This window comes from Staurois parvus, unplaced genomic scaffold, assembly GCF_062004578.1.
Source record: "Staurois parvus isolate SC_StPar_1 unplaced genomic scaffold, SC_StPar_1.0 ptg001404l, whole genome shotgun sequence".
NCBI lineage: Eukaryota > Metazoa > Chordata > Amphibia > Anura > Ranidae > Staurois > Staurois parvus.
Genome location: NW_028319200.1, coordinates 225,164 through 250,875, shown reverse-complemented (window position 1 = coordinate 250,875; position 25,712 = coordinate 225,164). Strand labels below are relative to the sequence as shown.

Sequence of the window (25,712 nt, the reverse complement as noted above, 5' to 3'; positions counted from 1 at the left end):
GAACAAGCAGGAACTGAAGACAGTTGCAGTAGAGGCCTGGCAGAGCATCACCAGGGATGAAACCCAGCGTCTGGTGATGTCTATGCGTTCCAGACTTCAGGCTGTAATTGACTGCAAAGGATTTGCAACCAAGTATTAAAAAGTGAAAGTTTGATTTATGATTATTATTCTGTCCCATTACTTTTGGTCCCTTAACAAGTGGGAGGCACATATGCAAACTGTTGTAATTCCTACACCGTTCACCTGATTTGGATGTAAATACCCTCAAATTAAAGCTGACAGTCTGCAGTTAAAGCACATCTTGTTCGTTTCATTTCAAATCCATTGTGGTGGTGTATAGAGCCAAAAATGTTAGAATTGTGTCCATGTCCCAATATTTATGGACCTGACTGTACGTACATGTGTCTGTGTGTACATGTGTCTGTGTATGTATGTACATGTGTCTGTGTATGTATGAACATGTGTCTGTGCGTGTGTATTTCTGTGTATGTACATGTGTGTATGCGTGTCTGTACGTGCCTGTGTGTGTATACATGTGTCTATAGATTGTAAGCCCGAAAGAGTAGGGCCCTCTAAACCCTCGTGTGCTGATTGTAGTTGCTGTACTGTTTCATGTATTGTCCCCCCCTCTATTGTACAGCGCTGAGCAAACCCTTAGGCGCTATATAAACTCGATGTAATATATGTGTCTGTGTGTGTACATGTGTCTCTGTGCATGTGTGTACATGTTTCTGTGTGTGTGTATGTGTGTACGTACATGTCTGTGAGTGTACATGTGTCTCTGTGCATGTGTGTACATGTTTCTGTGTATGTGTGTGTGTGTGTATGTATGTACGTACATGTCTGTGTGTGTACGTGTCTCTGTGCATGTGTGTACATGTTTCTGTGTGTGTATGTATGTATGTACGTACATGTCTGTGTGTGTGTACAGGTGTCTCTGTTGTGTGTGTTTGTTGGCGGTGAGTAACTCTTAAGGCCTGGCTAGTAACTCAGGACTTGAAATTTTAAGCCCTAATCTATTAAAGTGTTAGTAAACTCTCTACCCTTGATTTTTGCCTAGAGGTAAGCTTACAATAAAGCTTACCTGTAGGTAAAATGAATATCTCCTACACGTGCACTCTATTCCAGCTAGCAGCAGCCGGGGGATGTCCCCTAAAGGAACGGCTTACCCATGCAGTTCCTTCAGTGCTCTGTCCCACGCCCGGCACTCCCTGCGCACATGCGTGGCTCAGCCAGTCATGTCATCGTGGCTCAGCCAGTCAAATCACCAGAGCCTGTGGACCTGGGAGGAAGCCCGGGTGAGGATGGAAGCCCTGTCAGCGGTGAAAGCATTCCACTGGAGGGCTTCCTTTTTAGGTAAGCATTTCATAATGTGCTAGTACGTGATGCATAGTAGCACATTAGGATATTACCTTGCAGGGGAAAACCTTTTTTTCTTTAAGAGGTTTACTACCGCTTTTAAGAGTTTATATGGCATTGAATGAGGCCGGTGCACCCTCTTCTTTTGCTTGTTTGGGGGCAGAGACAAGATCAGTCACCCTGCACAACGAGAGAGAGCAGCAATGACTGGTGCAGGTGTTGTTTAATGCTGGAATACTGCACAAGTGTGTAAGAAATACACAAAGGAGAGAGTTCTATGCTAATCATAATGTGATGAATGTGACTTCCACAAACATTCACTGGAGGTGAATTCAAGTAGAAATTCAGTCAAATCCTACTTAAACCTGCTCTCACCCATATTCTAAGCCTAGTCTAACGACCCTGTAAAGAGGGCACTCTGGTCCGGTCACATGATCTCTCCAGTAGCCAGGTGACGTCACCCATAGACTTACTATGGGGTATCCGTTATCTGCTGTCCCTCCTTTCCTCTGAAGCCAATCATGCGACTGGACCAGTGTGCCCTCAGCCCTTAGAATAGGCAAGTATGGACATCTTTTCTATACGGGGTAGTTATAACAGGCTTAGAATGGGGGGGGGAGCAGGTTTAAGCATAATTAGGATTTGGCTAGACTCCCACTTTCATTTAAAACACGTGCAATGAAGGGAAGATTCACCTGCAGTGAATGTCAAATTGACTGCTTTATAAATATTCCTCCAATTCTCAAGTAAGAATACACAGATCTTTTTAGAAAAATTTTGTTTAGCCTGAATTTCAGCTTTACAATTAGAATAGAGTGGAAAAGGGTACCACCTCTTGGTTTTATTGCTGTGTTCATGTTGGAGCGATCTATTGCCCTGGCAAAATTTCCCCAGGAATTCTGGTAGAGATCAAATCATAAGAGAGCTATGCAAATCTTAAATATCTGCTGTGGTTGCACTGGGATTTAAATCAGACAGCAAAAAAAAAAATTGAACTTCAGACCTTCCATGTTCTTTTTCTTTGGTCCCAGCATCCACAGGGTCTTGTTTCAGATTTTCAGACAATAATTCTTCTACACGTCTGCGCAGTTCCAACTTAAGCAATACCTAGACACATACAAGAGGAGGAAGAGACTGCATTACTTTAATCCATCTTTATACACATTTACAGAGTGACATGTAGAAAGTGATAGAGGAAAAAAACAAAATACAGATTTAAAATGCAAGCCTAGTTTCATCAAAAGCTGCACTATGTAAATGGACAAATGTAGACGGGGTGGAGATACAACATCAGTACTGGTGTCTATCATATATTCTGGGCTGATGTCAGCGAGGGGCCAGAAGTAAAACTGGAGCTAGGAGGGGCCATGCCAGAGCCTGAGTTTTAATGCAAAGATTAAATTTGTATAAGGAGCTCCCTGGTAACCTGTAATGTGTGATTTCTACATTTACACCAACTTTGCAAGTGTGGAACTCAGCCTTTTCCTGGTCCTTCCCCAGTGACATCACGCCTCCAGCACACAGATTGTTTCCTAGTGAGATCCCACCTCCAGTGCAAACACATATATTGGTCTTTCCCTGTATCCCCCCCCTTCAGCAAATACACAGTCTTTTCCTTGTATCCCCCCTTCATCAAATACACAGTCTTTCCCCCTTATCCTCAGCCAGCATACACACATTGGTGTTCCCCCCGTATCCTCCTCCAGCATACACACATTGATGTTCCCCCCCGTATCCTCCTCCAGTATACACACATTGGTGTTCCCCCCGTACCCTCCTCCAGCATACACACATTGGTGTTCCCCCACGTATCCTCCTCCAGCATACACACATTGGTGTTCCCCCCGTACCCTCCTCCAGCATACACACATTGGTCTTTCCCCCGTATCCTCCTCCAGTATACACACATTGGTCTTTCCCCCGTATCCTCCTCCAGTATACACACATTGGTCTTTCCCCCGTATCCTCCTCCAGTATACACACATTGGTCTTCCCCCATATCCTCCTCCAGCATACACACATTGGTCTTTCCCCCGTATCCTCCACCAGCATACACACATTGGTCTTCCCCCGTACCCTCCTCCAGCATACACACATTGGTCTTCCCCCATATCCTCCTCCAGTATACACACATTGGTCTTTCCCCTGTACCCTCCTCCAGCATACACACATTGGTCTTTCCCCCGTATCCTCCACCAGCATACACACATTGGTTTTTCCCCCCGTATCCTCCTCCAGCATACACACATTGGTCTTTCCCCCGGTATCCTCCTCCAGTATACACACATTGGTCTTTCCCCCGTATCCTCCTCCAGTATACACACATTGGTCTTTCCCCCGTATCCTCCTCCAGTATACACACATTGGTCTTCCCCCATATCCTCCTCCAGCATACACACATTGGTCTTTCCCCCGTATCCTCCACCAGCATACACACATTGGTCTTCCCCCGTACCCTCCTCCAGCATACACACATTGGTCTTCCCCCATATCCTCCTCCAGTATACACACATTGGTCTTTCCCCCGTATCCTCCACCAGCATACACACATTGGTTTTTCCCCCCGTATCCTCCTCCAGCATACACACATTGGTCTTTCCCCCGTACCCTCCTCCAGCATACACATATTGGTATTTCCCCCATATCCTCCTCCAGTATACACACATTGGTATTTCCCCCATCATTCCCTGGATCAACTTTACCTATAAATGTTAGTATTCATAACATACACATTGTTATTTCCCAGTATCCCACCTCTAACACACACAAACATTTTCTCTCACCTGTATCCCACACACACACATTGGTCTTTAACTCTTATCCCACCTCCAGCACACACACTGGTTTATCACCTGTATTCCTCCTCCTGCACACACACATATAGGTCTTTCCCCTGTATCGCTTCTCTAGCAAACACATACTCATTGGTCTCTCACTTGTATCCCATTTCCAATACGCACACATTGGTCTCTCTCCTGTATCTCCCATCCAGCACACACACATTGGAGGGGGTGAAGGTGGGATAGAGCTGTATCCCTCATCTCTATCCCACCTTCAGCACACACACTCACATTGGTCTTTCACCTGTATCCCTCCACCAGCACACACTCACATTGGTCTTTCACCTGTATCCCTCCACCAGCACACACTCACATTGGTCTTTCACTTGTATCCCTCCACCAGCACACACTCACATTGGTCTTTCACCTGTATCCCTCCACCAGCACACACTCACATTGGTCTTTCACTTGTATCCCTCCACCAGCACACACTCACACATTGGTCTTTCACTTGTATGCCTCCACCAGCACACACTCACATTGGTCTTTCACTTGTATCCCTCCACCAGCACACACTCACACATTGGTCTTTCACTTGTATCCCTCCACCAGCACACACTCACACATTGGTCTTTCACTTGTATCCCTCTACCAACACACACTCACACACATTGGTCTTTCACTTGTATCCCTCCACCAGCACACACTCACATTGGTCTTTCACTTGTATTCCTCCACCAGCACACACTCACACATTGGTCTTTCACTTGTATCCCTCCACCAGCACACACTCACACATTGGTCTTTCACTTGTATCCCTCCACCAGCACACACTCACATTGGTCTTTCACTTGTATCCCTCCACCAGCACACACTCACATTGGTCTTTCACTTGTATCCCTCCACTATCACACACACACATTAGTCTTTCACCTGTATCCCTCCACCAGCACACACACTCGCATTGGTCTTTCACTTGTATCCCTCCACCAGCACACACTCACACATTGGTCTTTCACTTGTATCCCTCCACTATCACACACACACATTGGTCTTTCACCTGTATCCCTCCACCAGCACACACACTCGCATTGGTCTTTCACTTGTATCCCTCCACCAGCACACACACTCGCATTGGTCTTTCACTTGTATCCCTCCACCAGCACACACTCACATTGGTCTTTCACTTGTATCCCTCCACCAGCACACACTCACACATTGGTCTTTCACTTGTATCCCTCCACCATCACACTCACACATTGGTCTTTCACTTGTATCCCTCCACCAGCACACACTCACACATTGGTCTTTCACTTGTATCCCTCCACCAGCACACACTCACATTGGTCTTTCACTTGTATCCCTCCACCAGCACACACTCACACATTGGTCTTTCACTTGTATCCCTCCACTATCACACACACACATTAGTCTTTCACCTGTATCCCTCCACCAGCACACACACTCGCATTGGTCTTTCACTTGTATCCCTCCACCAGCACACACTCACACATTGGTCTTTCACTTGTATCCCTCCACTATCACACACACACATTGGTCTTTCACCTGTATCCCTCCACCAGCACACACACTCGCATTGGTCTTTCACTTGTATCCCTCCACCAGCACACACACTCGCATTGGTCTTTCACTTGTATCCCTCCACCAGCACACACTCACATTGGTCTTTCACTTGTATCCCTCCACCAGCACACACTCACACATTGGTCTTTCACTTGTATCCCTCCACCATCACACACACACATTGGTCTTTCACCTGTATCCCTCCACCAGCACACACACTCGCATTGGTCTTTCACTTGTATCCCTCCACCAGCACACACACTCGCATTGGTCCTTCACTTGTATCCCTCCACCAGCATACACACTTGCATTGGTCTTTCACTTGTATCCCTCCACCAGCACACACACACACACACACATTGGTCTTTCACCTGTATCCCTCCACCAGCACACACACACATTGGTCTTTTACCTGTATCATGTCCCCCGAACACACACATCACACCCCTGGGTTTCACAGTGTTTATTCACTCTGCAAATCCCTGTGGCAAGAATCTGGTTCCTGTGTCTGGGACTGACAGCTGTGTGTGGATAACTGTAACTGCTGATGACTTGCCCATACAGTGCAATGACAGGCTGCAGTGATCTTGGTTGGATGCAATCATTGTTTACGTAGTAAAGACAGGTGCACTTCAATCACTTTAACAATCATTTCTGCTTAGGTATTATGGGTTACTGCAGCTCATAACTAATTTGTACAGTCATTAAATAAAGCGAATCTGTGCCATATCCGAAAACTGAATGTATAGAGCAGGGGTGTCAAACTGGCGGCCCTCCAGCTGTTGCGAATCTACAAGTCCCATCATGCCTCTGCCTTTGGAAATCATGTTTGTAAATGTCAATCTTGCAATGCCTCATGGGACTTGTAGTTTCGCAACGGCTGGAGGGCTGCCAGCTTGACACCCGTGGTATAGAGCTGCTATAAGTGCTGCTGATCTCCTGTGGCCCTTTTCGTCCAGTTTATGCCCACATGCACTCCAGCATCAGCTGAACATCATTGCTCCAGACAATGGTAACCCAAGCCTGAGAATGTGTATGAATGAAATTTTAGTGATTGGGTTTAAAACAACAAGACCCCCTTGTACCGTACCTTTGTAGTCTCACAAGGAGTCAGCTCCCGGGGTAGGTGTTCTAGGGTCTCAATCTGTCTCAGTTTCTTCCGCAATTTCCTCAGTTCCACGCCATCCATTATGGCACTGCAAGAACAATACACATGTAATGAGAATAGAAAGTGAGGGTTGGTGCAAGGGGTAAAAACATTTTTTTGAACTCCATGTTTTCACTGAGTCAGGGATAATTAAAGTGTCTCTATTGGTCACTGAAGATAACAGCCCATTTAGCAGCACTAGTGCTCTGAGTCCCTCTGCTTATAGCATGTGTGCAAATGCCTGTGATCACTCTGAACCAATCACAGCAATCACAAGGTGTTAACATTCTCTGTCGCCACTTAAAGGTTTATGCACACCAACAAAAATACAGTATTCAATACCCTCCCTCCCCTTTCTCCCCAAAAAAACTGCAGTTACAGGCTAGGGGGGAGAGAATGAGCAATACTTTACTTTTTGAGTGAAGTTTCGCTTTAAGGCCCCATGCACCAGGACATTCAGCAGCCTTAGGGCTCATGTAAACTGCAGCTGATAAACTCACATTCAGGAGCTGTTCACCATTTTTTCAGCAGCCCCTGAACTCTCCCTAATGTTCTCCTATGTGTCCATGTACACATCGTCGTTTACAGGCAGTTGAGTTTACAGTCGTTTTTTGAATGCACCAAACTTGCATTCAGGAGTAGATTTTATCAGCGTTTCAAACGCTAAATGCTTGTAAACGTGGTTAACCGCGTTTATAAGCGTTTGCGTTTAGAAGCGTTTGTTAACTGTTCCATGTGCAGATGCTGTCCGGAGCCTTTTTTCATCATCAGAAATGCATGCAAAGCGTTTTCCGTGTATTCCAATGGACCTGGTACACCAGCGCAGTCAGTTCCAGATTTCGCGTGAAGGAGAAAATGGTAGAACGCGCCGCATTATGCTCATGATGGGATCCATAGTGAATACCACCAGAAAAGACCGGTCATCTCAACACATACTGTTCTCTCTGCTTCTGATCTCTCTATTTCTCACAAAATGTCTGAAATAGTTAATTATTTACTGTTTTTCAGTGCATTCTGGGCATTTGGGAAGGTCTCCTGAGGTTATCTTTTAAAAATGCTTCTGAATGCAAACGCGCATAAACGCGGTATGCAAACGCGGCTAAACTGGCGGTTTTATGCTCCGTTTTCCAGCAGTCAGTTTCCATCGTACAGAAGAGTTTTCCAAACACCCCGTGTACATGAGCCCTAAAAGTGCCTGAGTCTGAAATTCCTGGTGCCATCCCACACCCGGGGTGTGGCATGCAGCTGGCCATACAAGTGAATGGCTGTACACGGCTGTATTCATGTAAACACCATTATTCTTGCTCATCAGCATTTATCCACACATGTGCAGTGTATTTCCCTGAACAAGAGACTTGTGTGTTTGAGAAATATGTCATATGTTAATATTACAGGATGGGGTTTACATGCATATGTCTCTGTACAGCCATTCACCTGTATGACACTTTTGAGCCTCTAAATGTGCATGGGGCCTTAAAGGCTAAGTCCATCTTTTGCAAAGAATTAATGAAGGTACGTATACTCTATGTGCAGAAATAAATGTGCATATATAATTTTTTTTTTAGCATAGGAGCTTTGCAAAGCATTGCACTCACAATCAGTGATTGGCAGGTGCAATGTCAGACTCCTGCACACTCTTCCTTTAGCTTTTTGTCTGTACCTCTATACAGCTTTTTTTTTGCACAGGAGCTTTGCAAAGCATTTCACTCGCAATCAATGATTGGCTGGTGCAATGTCAGGCTCCGGCACGAGAACTGTATATAGGAAACAAAAAGAGGACGCACGGGCCTAGTGCATTACCTTTAAAAATTAGATTTACAGTTGCAAGAAAAAGTATCTGAACCCCTTGGGATTACATGGAGTTTTGCATGAATTGGGTATAAAATGTGCTCTGAACGTGAATGTTTACATGTTATGTGCAATTAAACCATGGCAACATCTAATGTTTGTGTAGTATTATGTTCAGCAGACTGTGTTCTTCTATTGTTGTGACTTAGATGACGTTCAGAGCACATTTTATGCCCAATTCATGCAAAACTCCACGTAATCCCAAGGGGTTCACATACTTTTTCTTGCAACTGTAGCTGAGAAAGTGATAACCCTTTCTGGAAATTTCAGCACAAACACTTCTCAGGATCAACAGCTGTTTTTCAGTACTTGCAGAAAGTGTTGCCACATCTACAGGCTTGCACCTGTATACAGGAAGCAAAAAGAGGGCGCACGGGCCTAGTGCATTACCTTTTAAAATGAGATTTATTTGTAAAAAGTAAAATACTCACAAGAGAAATAAAATCAAATGGAAAGCATGTCACAAGGGATGCAACGTGGTCCAAAACCCCTGAAGGTGGTCTGGTGGGGGACTGTAGACCTCTAGATAGTTTATGCAGCCTGTCTTTGACAAATACAGTTGCAAGAAAAAGTATGTGAACCCCTTGGGATTACGTGGAGTTTTGCATGAATTGGGCATAAAATGTGCTCTGAACGTCATCTAAGTCACAACAATAGAAGAACACAGTCTGCTGAACATAATACTACACAAACATTAGATGTTGCCATGGTTTAATTGCACATAACATGTAAACATTCACGTTCAGAGCACATTTTATACCCAATTCATGCAAAACTCCACGTAATCCCAAGGGGTTCACATACTTTTTCTTGCAACTGTATTTGTCAAAGACAGGCTGCATAAACTATCTAGAGGTCTACAGTCCCCCACCAGACCACCTTCAGGGGTTTTGGACCACGTTGCATCCCTTGTGACATGCTTTCCATTTGATTTTATTTCTCTTGTGAGTATTTTACTTTTTACAAATAAATCTCAATTTAAAAGGTAATGCACTAGGCCCGTGCGCCCTCTTTTTGCTTCCTGTATACAGGTGCAGGTTAGCGGGGTAAAGGGAGGGGAAGGGGGGGTGTTTGTTATAAATTCACACCTACATTTACAATATGTATTTACAGCAGCAATTCTCAAAGTTTTGTTAGTCGCAGAACCCCTGAAAAATCTCGAGGCATCTCTGCCCAAAATGTAAAAATTGTAAATGTTATTTATTGATGATTGATGAAACCTTTTCTCTCATAAAACTCAAAGACCCATGTACCAAAAGACAACATAAAATACAATAAATAGTCCAAAATAACTATCCAAAAAGTACTGTCCAAATTTATTTTAATAAAATTAAATTTGGACACTAAATTTTGGATAGTTATTTTGGACTATTTCTTTTATTTTATTTTATTTGTATGTATGAAATGGTAATCGAAAAATTAATATAATATTAAATAATAAAAAAAAGAAGCTGACAGAATGTTGTCTTTTGGTACACGGGTCTTTGAGTTTTATGAGTGAAAAGGTTTCATCAATAATTTTGCTTTCAAGAGTGAAAGTGTGACTTTTCTTGGGGGTGGTTATAGTTGGAGTTTTTATATATTTTATTTTATTTTAAGTTGCCGAATGAATAATTGTTTATTATTTATTGATGGGAAACCTGAGCCTGGGGCACATGCACACACCACCTTGATGAAATTCACTTCACGTCAGAGGTCCCCCATAAAATGAGAGGTCCCCCCACCCTTGACATCACTGGCTTCTCATCACATCAGAATGTCAGAAGTCTGCCCATTGCTTCACCCCTCTACATCAAAGACTCCCCATGCCAGGAGTGTTGCTAGTGTGAGCACCCAGTGCATTTACTCTGAATGTCCTGTGGGGTGCCCTGGGTCCCTGACACCATGATTCCTTCCAATTGCTGCAGTTGGCATTGCTCTCAGAAACTGCAGAGTCAAGGGAAGCTTCCCCTAGGACAGGGGTAGGCAACCTGCGGCTCTCTAGCTGTTGTGGAACTACATTTCCCATGAGGCATTGCAAAGATTACAAAACTGACTTTTACAGCTATTACTTGCAGAGGCATGATGGAACTTGTAGTCCTGTGGCTCTCAGGTTGCCTACCCCTGCCCTAGGCTCTTCCTCAGCTCTATATCATGACACACACAAGGAGGAGCCTGGGAGAAAGTAGGATTGGTGCTTGGGGTGAGAGGGAGGATTTAAGGGGAGTAGATTTGTGCTGGGAAAGTGGAATTTGGGATGGGGTGGTGGACTTGTGCTAGGAGGGTGAGGGCTTCAGGTACCTCATTAGGCCCTTTTCACAAAGGGTGGACTGATATGATCAGCAGGGCAGCTGTTCATTGATCCCCTGTTGATCAGAGCACAGCAGGAGGATGACAGGTCTGTGTCTGCTCAGTTTATGCAGAGCGGACACAGAGGGCTCTATGGGCAGCTGGGTGTATACGGACTCCACTGTCTATTTACACCTGACTGCCCTCTGATCCAATCTGCCTAGATGGAGGAGGATAGATCCCCTTCTGGTTTTTCAGATTGGAGGTAGGCGGGTGTAAACGGACTATAGGAATGAATGGAGGGCTGATCAGGTCCGCCTGAAAAATTGACAAGGGGACCTGATCAGACCTTTCCTGTGAATGGGGCTTACGGACCTACTTAGGGTGCCCGAGATCTTTTACAATCATAGCAAAACCTCAGCCCTATAAGAGTCCTCCCATCACATCAGAGTCACCCCGCTACATCAGAGACCCCCTATAAAAGGGGTGTCGTTAGCATTGGTCACTTGGGGTAAGTGCTGCAAATCTCCTGCAGGGTGCCCCAGGTCCCTGACACCACAATACCCAGCCAATGCTGCAGCTGTCATCACTCGCTGCTACAAACTTCAGAGTCAAGGAAAGCTTCCCCAAGGCTCCTTCCTGGCACTTATGTGTCACATGACATGTGAGGAGCCTGAGAGGAACTAAGACTGATACTGGAGGTGAGAGGATTAGAGCTAAGAGGCGGGACTGGGGTGGGGGGAATTTGCTAAGAGAGGGAATTTATGGGGAAGAGGATATGTTCTGGGAAAGTGGAATTTGGGATGGCGGTGGGAAGGTGAGGACCACAGGCACTGCATTACTTTTCTACTTAGGGTGCACAAGATCTATTACAATCCTAGCAATGCCCCTGCCCTATACATTAGTCCCCTATAACATCAGAGCCCCCCAATCATAGAGCACCCCGCTCACACAGTCAGAAGGACAACTACACGCATCCAGATTCCCTGAAAAGGTAAATCCCGGTTCACTATGATGCGGTGTGGCGCACCACATGTGATTTGGACAGGAACTGCAACGCATTCCTGTTCAAATCCTGTGCGATCCTTTGCAGCGCAATTTGAGTTAATTAATTTTGTATGGCTCAGTTCACATGAAATTCACATGAAAAAGGTACATGCACCTTTCTTTTTTTTAATGCACTGGAATTGGATCGCATGGAAGAAATATCCAATAATATTCTAGGGCCAGGATGTACGGCATCATTCATCGCCATGGTGATGGCGGCCAGCTTGCCCATAATTTGCAATGCATGACCCTGCCCTCGGTGTGTGGCATCATTCATCACCATGGTGATGGCATCCAACTTGCCCACACTTTATCAATGCATGACCCTGTCCAGGGTGTGTGGTATGCAGGGTGCCCCCCCCCCCCCAGCATTCAGGAAAACACATTCAATAATATTCTAGGGCCAGGATGCACGGCATCATTCATCACCATAGTGATGGCGGCCAGCTTGCCCATACATTTGCAATGCATGACCCTGCCCTCGGTGTGTGGTATCATTCATCACCATGGTGATGGCAGCCAACTTGCCCACACTTTAGCAATGCATGACCCACACTTTAGCAATGCATGACCCAGGGTGTGTGGTATGCAGGGTGCCCCCCCAGCATTCAGGAAAAAACATCAAATAATATTCTAGGGCCAGGATGCACGGCATCATTCATCGCAATGGTGATAACGGCCAGCTTGCCCATACATTTGCAATGCATGACCCTGCCCTCGGTGTGTGGCATCATTCATCGCTATGGTGATGGCAGCCAGCTTGCCCACACTTTTGCAATGCATGACCCTGCCCAGGGTGTGTGGTATGCAGGGTGCCCCCCCCCCCAGCATTCAGAAAAAAACATCCAATAATATACTAGGGACAGGATGCACGGCATCATTCATCACCATGGTGATGGCGGCCAGCTTGCCCACACTTTTGCAATGCATGACCCTGCCTTGGGTGTGTGGTACGCAGGGCGGCCCCCCAGCATTCAGGAGGAAAAGTCAGTTGGTCATGGTGTTGACCAGTTGTCACCATGGCTGAAGGATCCATAGGGCACTCTGGTTGGAGAACCCTGATCTACAGTGAATATATATGTGAGACCCAACAGAGGTCCCAGGCAGGACTGCCAGTATACAGGGAAGGCATGGAGGTCCTGCTCAGTATTCCATCCCACAGATATCATATCAGGGGTCACATGACACAGACATGATGGAGAGCGGACTGGACACGTCAGGGCTGTGCTCTGTCCCTCACACTGGCTGTAGTCCGTGTTCTATGTCACCAATCACCTCTCACCCCTCTCCGCCACCGACCCCGGAAGGTAAATAGACTGACGACCCGGAAGTAGACATCAATGCCAGAGGTGGGAGGAGCCCGAGGGACAGTTTTGTTCTCTTTGTTTGGTTGGCAGGCGATCAGCTGTGAAACGATAGAGCTCCGCCTATAGAGGGAGGGGCGTCACATGGTTGGAGGTCCCGCCCATTCAGGCTGGCAGGGACTGTGACCGGAAAGAGAGGTGAGTGTGATCCTTCCTAAGGACCGCCCACTGATGGCTGAGCCCAGGAGCTGACACTCTAATGTCCCCAGTACAGTCTATAGCTGAGCCCAGGAGCTGACACTCTAATGTCCCCAGTACAGTCTGTTGCTGAGCCCAGGAGCTGACACTCTAATGTCCCCAGTACAGTCTATAGTTAGGCCCAGGAGATGACGCTCTAATGCCCTCAGTACAGTCTATAGCTAGGCCCAGGAGCTGACACTCTAATGTCCCCAGTACAGTCTATAGCTAGGCCCAGGAGATGACAATCTAATGTCCCCAGTACAGTCTATTGCTGAGCCCAGGAGCTAACAATCTAATGTCCCCAGTACAGTCTATTGCTGAGCCACGGAGCTGACGCTCTAATGCCCCCAGTACAGTCTATTGCTGAGCCCAGGAGCTGACGCTCTAATGCCCCCAGTACAGTCTATTGCTGAGCCCAGGAGCTGACACTCTAATGCCCCCAGTACAGTCTATTGCTGAGCCCAGGAGCTGACACTCTAATGCCCCCAGTACAGTCTACGGCCAGCCCAGGAGTTGACACTCCACTGTCCCCAGTACAGTCTACAGCTAAGCCCAGGAGCTGACACTCTAATATCCCCAATGAGGCAGACTCTGATGTAAGGGGGGAACTGATTTAGAGGTGGGACTCTGCTTAGGGCCCTAATGTAATAAATGTTCTCATGGGGACTCTAATATATGATGGGACTCTGCTGGGGACTCCTGATGTAAGAGGGACTCTATAGGGACTCCTGATGTAAGAGGTGCTCTGATGGGGAACCTAATGTAAGGGGGGACTCTTTTGGAGACTGTGATGTAAGGCGTCCCTCTGATCTCTAATGAAGACACTGATGGAAAGGGGAACTCCTAAGGCTGACTCTGATGTAAGGGGAGCTCTTATGGAGAGTCCGGTGTAAGGGACATCTTTAATGGGAATCCTGATGTAAGGGGGTGACTTTGATGTTGAGCCCGATGTAAGGGGAATTCTCATAGGGACCCAGATGTAAGGAGAGCCCTGATTGGCAATTTGTTTTAGGCGCACAATTATTTTTAAATACAATGCGGCCCTTCTACAGAAAGGTTTAGAGACCCTACTTTAGAGGTTTTAGACTCTGGACTTGAATTATGCTGCACACGATGGTCTTCCTTTTGGTCCACCGATGCAGCTCTTGCTTGTCTTAGTGGAGTAACTCTTCTCAACAAATTAGGAATTCCCCATTTTTCATACAGTGGCCGGGGATCTGTCAGTGAAGGGATGGGGTGAGAACTCTCACTGTTTGATGCCTTTTTTTATCACCCCAGTTGTGAGTTCCTTCTTCTAACTATCACTTTGATCACCCTTTTAAAATGGTGGTTTTGGTAGGGTGGGGGGGTCGTAGAATAAATTTGTTTAGCTCACTTGGGTCTGAATTTGGCCAACCCTGTCCACTCTAATCTTTACTTGTTTAAACCCCTGATAGCAAAAACCAAGCTGACAGAGCAGAGCTTCTTGGAGTCATGCCACGCTCCGGAGAAATTTCTGCAGACCTTCGAAGAAAAGTGACTGAAGCCTACCAATCTGGACAGGGTTACACCACCATTTCCAAGGACTTGGGCCTCAATCGGACTACGGTCAGAGCCATTCTCGCCAAGTGGAAAAAGTTTGGAACGGTGGTGAATCTGCCTAGGAGTGGCCGTCCTGCAAAAATATCCCCCCAGGCCAGAAGGATCATCATCAGTGAAGTCAAGAAGAACCCTTCTTCAACGTCCAGGGATTTGCAGGCCTCTCTGGCCTCGGCCCAGGTTACTGTTCACGACTCAACCATCAGAAAGACTTTGTGCAAAAATGGGAGAGTGGTGGGTCGGAAACCTCTCCTCCCTAAGAGGAACATGGCGGCTTGTCAGCGGTACACCGGAAATGACTCTACTTATCTCTGGAAGGGCGTTCTGTGGCACGAAGAATCAAAAGTCAGCTGTGTTCAGGAAAGGTAGATGTTGTTAGAGAGTTGGCATGGGAAAATGATTATATAATTAAAAAATATACATACAGGTGAAACTCGAAAAATTAGAACATCGTGCAAAAGTTCATTTGTTTCAGTGCAGCAACTTAAAAGGTGAAACTAATATATGAGACTCATTACATGCAAAGCAAGATAGTTCAAGCCGTGATTTGTCATCATTGTGATGATTATGGCTTACAGCTCATGAAAACCCCAAATCCACAATCTGAGAAAATGAGAATATTGTGAAAAGGTGGAATATTCTCGGCTGAAAGTGTCCCACTCTAATCAGCTCATTCAGCCATAACACCTGCAAAGGGTTCCTGAGCCTTTAAATGGTCTCTCAGTCTGGTTCAGTAGGAATCACAATCATGGGAAAGACTGCTGACCTGACACCATCAATGACACCCTCCATAAGGAGGGAAAGACTCAAAAGGTAATTGCAAAAGAAGTTGGATGTTCCCAAAGTGCTGCATCAAAGCACATTAATAGAAAGTTGTGTGGAAGAAAAAGGTGCACAAGCAGCAGGGATGACCGCAGCCTGGAGAGGATTGTCAGGAAAAGGCCATTCAGAAGTGTTGGGGACTTTCACAAGGAGTGGACTGAGGCTGGAGTCAGTGCATCAAGAGCCACCACACACAGACGGATCCTGGACATGGGCTTCAAATGTCGTATTCCTCTTGTCAAGCCGCTCCTGAACAACAAACAACGTCAGAAGTGTCTTACCTGGGCTAAAGAAAAACAGACCTGGTCTGTTGCTCAGTTGTCCAAAGTCCTCTTTTCTGATGAGAGCAACTTTTGCATCTCATTTGGAAACCAAGGACCCCGAGTGTGGAGGAAGAATGGAGAGGCCCAAGGACCCCGAGTATGGAGGAAGAATGGAGAGGCACAAGGACCCCGCATATGGAGGAAGAATGGAGAGACCCAAGGACCCCGAGTATGGAGGAAGAATGGAGAGGCCCAAGGACCCCGAGTATGGAGGAAGAATGGAGAGGCCCAAGGACCCCGAGTATGGAGGAAGAATGGAGAGGCCCAAGGACGCCGAGTATGGAGGAAGAATGGAGAGGCCCAAGGACCCTGAGTATGGAGGAAGAAAGGAGAGGCCCAAGGACCCCAAGAATGGAGGACCAAGGACCCCGAGTATGGAGGAAGAATGGAGAGGCCCAAGGACCCCGAGTATGGAGAAAGAATGGAGAGGCACAAGGACCCCGAGTATGGAGGAAGAATGGAGAGGCACAAGGACCCCGAGTATGGAGGAAGAATGGAGAGGCACAAGGACCCCGAGTATGGAGGAAGAATGGAGAGGCACAAGGACCCCGAGTATGGAGGAAGAATGGAGAGGCACAAGGACCCCAAGTATGGAGGAAGAATGGAGAGGCACAAGGACCCCGAGTATGGAGGAAGAATGGAGAGGCACAAGGACCCCAAGTATGGAGGAAGAATGGAGAGGCCCAAGGACCCCGAGTATGGAGGAAGAATGGAGAGGCACAAGGACCCCGAGTATGGAGGAAGAATGGAGAGGCACACACTGCAAGATGCTTGAAGTCCAGTGTGAAGTTTCCACAGTCTGTGTTGATTTGGGGAGCCATGTCATCTGCTGGTGTTGGTCCACTGTGCTTCATTAAGTCCAGGGTCAACGCAGCCGTCTACCAGGAGATTTTGGAGCACTTCATGCTTCCTTCCGCAGACGAGCTTTATGGGGACGCTGACTTCATTTTCCAGCAGGACTTGGCACCGCCCACACTGCCAAAAGCACCAAAACCTGGTTCAATGACCGTGGGATTACTGTGCTTGATTGGCCAGCAAACTCGCCTGACCTGAACCCCATAGAGAATCTATGGGGCATTGCCAAGAGAAAGATGAGAGACATGAGACGGAAAAATGCAGAAGAGCTGAAGGCCGCTATTGAAGCATCCTGGTCTTCCATAACACCTCAGTAGTGCCACAGGCTGATAGCTTCCATGCCACGCCACATTGAGGCAGTAATTGCTGCAAAAGGGGCCCAAACCAAGTACTGAGTACATATGCAGCTTCTACTTTTCAGAGGTCCGATATTGTTCTATGTACAATCTGTGTTTTATTGATTGCATGGAATATTCTCATTTTCTGAGATTGTGGATTTGGGGTTTTCATGAGCTGTAAGCCATAATCATCACAATGATGACAAATCACGGCTTGAACTATCTTGCTTTGCATGGAATGAGTCTCATATATTAATTTCACCTTTTAAGTTGCTGCACTGAAATAAATGGACTTTTGCACCATATTCTAATTTTTCGAGTTTCACCTGTATGTTAGAGTTTTCGAAAGTGTGGAAACTTTTTGAAGACCCCACGTAATGTAGAAGTGTTAATAGTTTTTTATTATTTAACAAAATGGAAAGTAAATGAACAGAATAAAAATTCATTGACCCTAGGTTCACATCTGTGCGGGTGGTGCCGCGGCGGATCCGCACGAAAATCCGTGCAGCTGCACCACCCGCACAGAGAATTGCGGACCCGCAGGCGGGTGTCATTAGTTCTAATGGCACGCCGCCCACACTGGAAAACACAACCATACTGGGAACCTCGGCTGCGTTTTCCAAAGAAGTGCAGGGACTTCCCTGCATGTCACAGGCACAGGAATCCATTCAAATGAATGGGCTCTCGTGGCTGTGCAAAGCGCGGCCCGCACGGCCGCATAGATGTGAACCGGGGGTCAATGAGTTTACCAAAAATGTATATATTGCAGAATATACAGCCGCATGCTACATAACTAAGATCCATTTCATGCTGAATAAACTCAATAATGCATTTTAAATAGAAAACTATCTTGAGATAGATTTTTACTCCAAAAGCATTTTATTAAAATAAATTTGATAAAAATCAAAAAATCGATTTAAAAAAAATTTTTTTTTTTAAAAAGTCATCCATTTTTATCCACCCTGGATATAGGCATATCAGGTGATTTGTATTTGTGTAATGAGGGAGGGTGTGGCCTAAGATTTCAAGGTGTGCAGAATTATTAGGCAGCTTCTTTTCCTCAGGCAAAATGGGCCAAACATTTTACTGACTGTGAAAATTCCAAAATTGTAAAAAGTCTTCCAGAGGGATGCAGCACTCTTGAGGCTCCATTAACACGGGGCATTTTAATAACACTGGTAACGTTAGCTGCAGGGGTGGACTGACCATATGGAAACTCGGGCACTGCCCGAGGGCCCAGGGTCAGTAGGGGGCCCAATGAGATGCCCCTGGTACCTTTTTCATAGGCTTTTTTGGGTGTGGGCAAGGACACAGGGGCCCCATGATCCCCTATTTCCCGGGAGCCCCATGAGTTGTCAGTCCGCCCCTGGTTAGCTGTGTAAAGTCATGTTAAAAACGTGAGTTTTTCATCATTTTTGTATTAGCATTTTACCGCGTTTGCATTTTCTAGAGGTTTTTTTTTGACAAAAAGAAAAAAAAATATTTTTAGTCAAAAAAAAGTCCAAAAACATGGGTTTGCCACGGTTTACCTAGTTTTTCAGCGTTAGAGCATCTTTACAGTTAAAAAACTTTTATCGTGTTTGCATTTTTTAGAGGTTTTTTTCTTTGACCAAAAGAAAAAAAAAAGGCAGTTTGTTGGTGAAGGACTGGAGAGCGATACCATAATGAGTTTCTGCAGGCAACTGTGAAGCATGCTGAAGATTCCTTGCAAGTTTGGGGCTGCATTTCTGCAAATGGAGTTGGAGATTTGGTCAGGATCAATGGTGTCCTCAATTCTGAGAAATACAGGCAGATACTTATCCATCATGCTGTACCATCACGGAGGCATGTGACTGGCTCCAAATTTATTCTGCAGCAGGACAACGACCCCAAGCATACAGTCAATGTCATTACCCCCTCCCTGTCCGGCCCATGTATATAAACGGCCAGATGGTGGCAGTGCAGGGGTGGGTTGCCGGCCATTGTGATTTGTGCGCGCTCTCTGGGAGCGCGCAACGCTGCGATCCGGTTCCCGCTGTGCCCTCCGGACACAGCGAACACCGACACAAGTGCCCCATGATCCCCTATTTCGCGGGAGCCCCATGAGTTGTCTAGTCCGCCCCTGGTTAGCTGTGTAAAGTCATGTTAAAAACGTGAGTTTTTCATCGTTTTTTGTATTAGCATTTTACCGCGTTTGCATTTTTTAGAGGTTTTTTTTTGACCAAAAGAAAAAAAAATATTTTTAGTCAAAAAAAAGTCCAAAAACATGGGTTTGCCACGGTTTACGTAGTTTTTCAGAGTTAGAGCATCTTTACAGTTAAAAAACTTTTACCGTGTTTGCATTTTTTAGGAATTTTTTCTTTGACCAAAAGGAAAAAAAATTTTTTTTTAGTAAAAAAAAGTCCAAAAATGTGGGTTTGCCACGGTTTACCACATTTTTCAGCATTAGAGTGTTTTTACAGTTAAGAAACTCCTCTGAAACCCACTAGTCCTGGGGTTTTTTTTCCAGCCAAAAAAAACGCCCCAGCCAAAAAATGTTGATTCCAGTCTATGTGTGTATGGATACATAGGATAACATGCTGGGGGGTTTACTGGCTGTAGAAAAAAAACGGCAAAAGCTAAAAAACAGCCGCTGTAAAACATCCTGTGTGCATGAGGCCTGAATTTGCTAAGACATTGGGGCGTGATCACAGAACCATCAAAGGTTTTATGGACTGATGAGATGAAAGTGACTCTTGTCAGATCAGATGGATGGACCTGTGGTTGGATGAGTGACAGGCACAGAGCTCCACTTCCACACCAACAAGGTGGAGTTGGGGTACTGGTATGGGCTGGTATTATTATAGTAATGATACCAGCCCATACCAGTACCCCAACTCCACCTTGCTGGTGTGGAAGTGGAGCTCTGTGCCTGTCACTCATCCAACCACAGGTCCATCCATCTGATCTGACAAGAGTCACTCTCATCTCATCAGTCCATAAAACCTTTGAAAGACCTGTCTTCAGATATTTCTTGGCCCAGTCATTGGTGATCAGTGGGAAGAATGTCCCTTACATTGGGGGTCAGTGGGAAGAATGTCCCTTACAATGGTGATCAGTGGGAAGAATGTCCCTTACATTGGTGATCAGTGGGAAGAATGTCCCTTACATTGGTGGTCAGTGGGAAGAATGTCCCTTACATTGGGGGTCAGTGGGAAGAATGTCCCTTACATTGGTGATCAGTGGGAAGAATGTCCCTTACATTGATGGTCAGTGAGAAGAATGTCCCTTACATTGGTGGTCAGTGGGAAGAATGTCCCTTACATTGGGGGTCAGTGGGAAGAATGTCCCTTACATTGGTGATCAGTGGGAAGAATGTCCCTTACTTTGATGGTCAGAGGGAAGAATGTCCCTTACATTGGAGGTCAGTGGGAAGAAGGCCCCTTACATTGGGGGTCAGTGGGAAGAATGTCCCTTACATTGGTGATCAGTGGGAAGAATGCCCCTTACATTGGGGGTCAGTGGGAAGAATGTCCCTTACATGGGGGGTCAGTGTGAAGACTATCCCTTACATTGGTGATCAGTGGGAAAAATGTCCCTTACATTGGTGATCAGTGGGAAGAATGTCCCTTACATTGGGGGTCAGTGGGAAGAATGTCCCTTACATTGGTGATCAGTGGGAAGAATGCCCCTTACATTGGTGATCAGTGGGAAGAATGCCCCTTACATTGGTGGTCAGTGGGAAGAATGTCCCTTACATTGGGGGTCAGTGGGAAGAATGTCCGTTACATTGGTGGTCAGCGGGAAGAATGTCCCTTACATTGCTGGTCAGTGGGAAGAATGTCCTCCTTACATTGGTGATCAGTGGGAAGAATGTCCCTTACATTGGGGGCCAGTGGGAAGAATGCTCCTTACATTGGAGGTCAGTGGGAAGAATGCCCCTTACATTGGTGGTCAGTGGGAAGAATGTCCCTTACATTGGAGGTCAGTGGGAAGAATGTCCCTTACATTGGAGGTCAGTGGGAAGAATGTCCCTTACATTGGAGATCAGTGAGAAGAATGCTCCTTACATTGGTGGTCAGCGGGAAGAATGCCCTTTACATTGGTGGTCAGTGGGAAGAATGTCCCTTACATTGGAGGTCAGTGGGAAGAATGTCCCTTACATTGGAGGTCAGTGGGAAGAATGTTCCTTACATTGGGGATCAGTGGGAAGAATGTCCCTTACATTGGAGGTCAGTGGGAAGAATGTCCCTTACATTGGTGGTCAGTGGGAAGAATGCCCCGTACATTGGGGGTCAGTGAGAAGAATGTCCCTTACATTGGGGTCAGTGGGAAGAATGTCCCTTACATTGGTGGTCAGTGGGAAGAATGTCCCTTACATTGGGGGTCAGTGAGAAGAATGTCCCTTACATTGGGGGTCAGTGGGAAGAATGCCCCTTACATTGGTGGTCAGTGGGAAGAATGCCCCTTACATTGGTGGTCAGTGAGAAGAATGTCCCTTACATTGGTGATCAGTGGGAAGAATGTCCCTTACATTGGTGGTCAGTGGGAAGAATGCCCCTTACATTGGTGATCAGTGGGAAGAATGTCCCTTACATTGGTGATCAGTGAGAAGAATGTCCCCTACATTGGTGGTCAGTGGGAAGAATGTCCCTTACATTGGGGGTCAGTGGGAAGAATGCTCCTTACATTGGTGATCAGTGGGAAGAATGCTCCTTACATTGGTGGTCAGTGGGAAGAATGTTCCTTACATTGGGGGTCAGTGGGAAGAATGTCCCTTACATTGGTGATCAGTGGGAAGAATGTCCCTTACATTGGGGGTCAGTGGGAAGAATGCTCCTTACATTGGGGGTCAGTGGGAAGAATGTCCCTTACATTGGTGGTCAGTGGGAAGAATGCTCCTTACATTGGTGATCAGTGGGAAGAATGCCCCTTACATTGGTGGTCAGTGGGAAGAATGCCCCTTACATTGGTGGTCAGTGGGAAGAATGTCCCTTACATTGGTGATCAGTGAGAAGAATGTCCCTTACATTGGTGGTCAGTGGGAAGAATGCCCCTTACATTGGGGGTCAGTGGGAAGAATGTCCCTTACATTGATGGTCAGTGGGAAGAATGCCCCTTACATTGGTGATCAGTGGGAAGAATGTCCCTTACATTGGGGATCAGTGGGAAGAATGTCCCTTACATTGGGGATCAGTGGGAAGAATGTCCCTTACATTGGGGATCAGTGGGAAGCTCCTTACAGATTGCTGAAAAAGTAATTGGAGTCAGTGGTAACTTATCTGAGCACCAGATATTTCCCATTCTACTAACCTATTATATGTAGAAGTTGAACGCTTTACATTTTATTAATAGCACTGGGATTGTAAACGTTTTAATGACATGAAATAAAAGTGAATATTTTCCCATCAAGTTTTTGGTATAATAATCCTCTAATGGTCTTTTGGTTGTATTTTTATCATGAATAATAATGATGGCAGGAAACTTTTTCCAAATACAGGAAGTAATGCAGATTGACTTTGTAAAGTGGTTTACGTTTCATTTCCTTCCCTTTCATGCAGCGTCTCCTGCCCCGCAGAAGGTGAAGGACATCCTGTCCCGGAGGTGCAGCTCTCTGATTCTACAGATTCATGACCACCGGTAGCGGACAGAATCCATTTTATACTTTTTGGTCAGCATCACCTGCGTCTTTCTGATCTGTCTTGGCGCCTGACAAGCGGGGGAATACCAGAGGACATCACTGACTCTCATGAAAGTTATAGTATATATGAACACTCACCTTGTAAAACAACCCATTCAGTTTAAAATAGAAATGAAAGGCAAAACATTTTGTTATAGATATTAAAAAAAACCCTCAGAAACACTTTTTTTTTCCCTTTTTATAAGTGATCACATACCCTCTGTTCTCAGCTGCAGCGAGAGTTCAGATTGCTGGGGAAGGAGAAACAGCAGCACACTTTGCATTGCTAGTAATACGGAGTCATGTCAGAGCTTACTGAGCTTTAAACCATTGTTGGTGTCGCTTAGCTGGTGCCTCTGTGACTGAAGTTGGCAATTTATTTGCCATGTGGCGAGGTGCAGGATCAAAGATTATGGCGGCGTATACAGTTTCCGGGAAAACATTGTCTGATAAGTATAAGCGCAGTCCACATGTTCAACTGACCAAAAGAGACAAAAAGGATTGTGACCCGGAATATGAAAACGACTGCTGCAAAAGTGATTGCAGAGGTCAATCTCAGTCCCGTGACCACTCCTGTGAAGACTGAGATTGAGCTCGGCAGTCACTTTTGCAGCAGTTTTCTTATTCCGGGTCACAATCCTGCGCAATGTCCTTTTTTCTCTTTGTCACACCTTCAAATTATTGAGATTTTTATTTTTTTTGTGTAACCCCTGTATCCATCACCCTCCCTGAACCTTGCTAATCTGCAGACTGTCCTTCTTTGTTTTAAATGTCCATCTTCCCCTGCACACCAGTTGACCTTCACATCAGGAGGAGGCTGGAGGTCAGATTTAGGCTCCATGTACTCTAGTGTGTTTTTTTTTTTTTTTCTTTTTTAACCCCTTCACACCGACGTAAGACAAATATGTAGCCTGTGTTTTTTTCTGTGCGGTCGCACATTTGAGTGCTTGTCTTTGTGCTGGGAGCACGCCGCACTGCGCGGTCCCAGCACAAAGACTGGGGTGTCATTGAGAGCCCCGGGTCCCGTTCTAACGATTGGGACTCCTGAATCTGGGTCACATGATCGCTGTGATAGCCTCTGATTGGCTAACACAGTGATCAGTCATTGTATAGCCCGCCCCCTTGTTTTTTGAATGGAGGAGAGAAATACATTGTATCTCTCTAACGCCTGGTATAGAAAAGAAAAATGTTTGTTAAAAAATAATAATGATAAATATAAAAAAAGAAAAGATAAAATACCTAGATCAAGGTTTGATCTAGTTCAGTGCCAGGGTAAGTGTTTGGGTCAAGGTCAGGGTCACAGGTCAAAAGGTCAGGGTCAAAGGTCAGGATTTTTATTTTTTTATTTTTTAAGTTAGTGTCAGTGTGTTTTAGGTAAAAACCAAATGGTGCACTATTGTACTCCGGGTACAAACAACAAATAACATACACATATATGGTAGCGCTGCGATCGTCAAGAGCTGGAGAATTTATTTTGGGTTGTTCTTTCTTTGGTGGTAGGTTATGGTAGTAACAAGAAACACTCAGCTAAATTTAAAAAAATTATTTATTTTTTTTTTACTATTCTGGGCCAGTTTTTCTTTCATAATAAAAAAAAAAATCAGGAGATAACCATTACCATTTTCCCCCAAATGAAAGTCCAATTTGTCCTGATAAAAACGCAGTATAATTCACCCGGATGTACAAAGTAGTTGTGATGATATGTGCAGTTTTACTAACACAGGTCAACGTTGCAAAATTGTGCTTAGGCATTACGATTTGTTTTACCCTCAGGAGTGAAGGGGTTAAGCCAAAAAAAATGCTGGACAAAAGACGCTGGTAATCGCATTTTTTCAGTAGCATTTATGAGCCTTTGCGTTTTATTAGCGTTTTTACAGTACATATAGAGGGGGAAAAAGCTGTTAGGAGCATTTTAGAAGGGTTTAGTGTCTTTTTTTCTGCTAGAAAAACGCTCCAAAGAAACTATAAAAAATATTCTTTTTCTGCTTCTAGATGCTGACGCTCAAAAAAATGCTAATAGCCTAAAGTGTGTGCATGGACACATAGGAGAGCACTATTTAGCTTCTAGGAGCAGAAAAAAATGCTAATAGCCTCTAGGAGCTTAAAAAAACACTAAGGCATGGAGCCTTAAAGTGGTTGTAAACTTCCGACATGAAATATGAAAAAAGTTTATCCCTCTATAGTGTGTACTTGTCTCAATTAAAAGCACTAAGTGTCATCTCTGTCTGCTGCTTCATTCTTCTGCTTCTGCATGAGCCACTTCTGACAAGTTTTTCTGACACCAAGAGATAAATGGTGACTGGGGAGGGACCTCAAGCAGATTGATAGCCTCAGGTATGTTTTCCTGTGAGCTGTGTGGTGGGGGGGGGGTGTCTCTTCCCTCCAATTAACTCTCAGAGCTCTCCTCACTGCTCTGCAGTGTGTAATCCCAGGCCTCCGCCCTCTTTTTCTGAACTCTCAGACAAGCTTATACACTCACCGGCCACTTTATTAGGTCCATCTTGCTAGTGCCATGAAATTGTTCCCCACACCATGACACCACCACCACCAGCCTGAACCGTTGGTGCAAGGCAGGATGGAT

At 45.5% G+C, this 25,712-nt stretch overlaps 2 protein-coding genes across 2 annotated transcripts in view; one reads left to right on the top strand and one right to left on the bottom strand.

The window, feature by feature from the left end:
* The window catches only part of LOC149436188 (NACHT domain- and WD repeat-containing protein 1-like), a gene marked incomplete at its 3' end in the record, with an annotated part of 85,405 nt that extends 71,979 nt beyond the window's left edge, over positions 1-13,426 (bottom strand). Inside the window, exons 1-3 of the mRNA XM_089661915.1 lie at positions 13,316-13,426; positions 6,814-6,919; positions 2,363-2,466 (exon numbers count right to left, since the gene is read on the bottom strand). Of these exons, the coding sequence (XP_089518041.1) occupies positions 2,363-2,466; positions 6,814-6,919; positions 13,316-13,371 (266 nt within the window). The remainder of the gene's footprint in view (positions 1-2,362; positions 2,467-6,813; positions 6,920-13,315) is intronic.
* LOC149436187 (uncharacterized) lies at positions 13,390-25,349 on the top strand. Its single transcript, XM_089661913.1, has 3 exons — positions 13,390-13,535; positions 15,014-15,520; positions 23,013-25,349. Exons 2-3 carry the CDS (start codon positions 15,051-15,053, stop codon positions 23,083-23,085), a joined length of 543 nt encoding a protein of 180 aa, XP_089518039.1. The 5' UTR covers positions 13,390-13,535; positions 15,014-15,050; the 3' UTR covers positions 23,086-25,349.
* Positions 25,350-25,712: the final 363 nt, after the last annotated feature.

What these genes read in the sequence shown, in the direction of transcription:
- LOC149436187 (XM_089661913.1), top strand. Translation starts at nt 15,051, where the DNA reads ATGCCACGCTCCGGAGAAATTTCTGCAGACCTTCGAAGAAAAGTGACT. An exon ending in GTCAGCTGTGTTCAGGAAAG is followed by an intron (nt 15,521 to 23,012) that starts GTAGATGTTGTT and finishes CCTTTCATGCAG; the next exon opens with CGTCTCCTGCCCCGCAGAAG.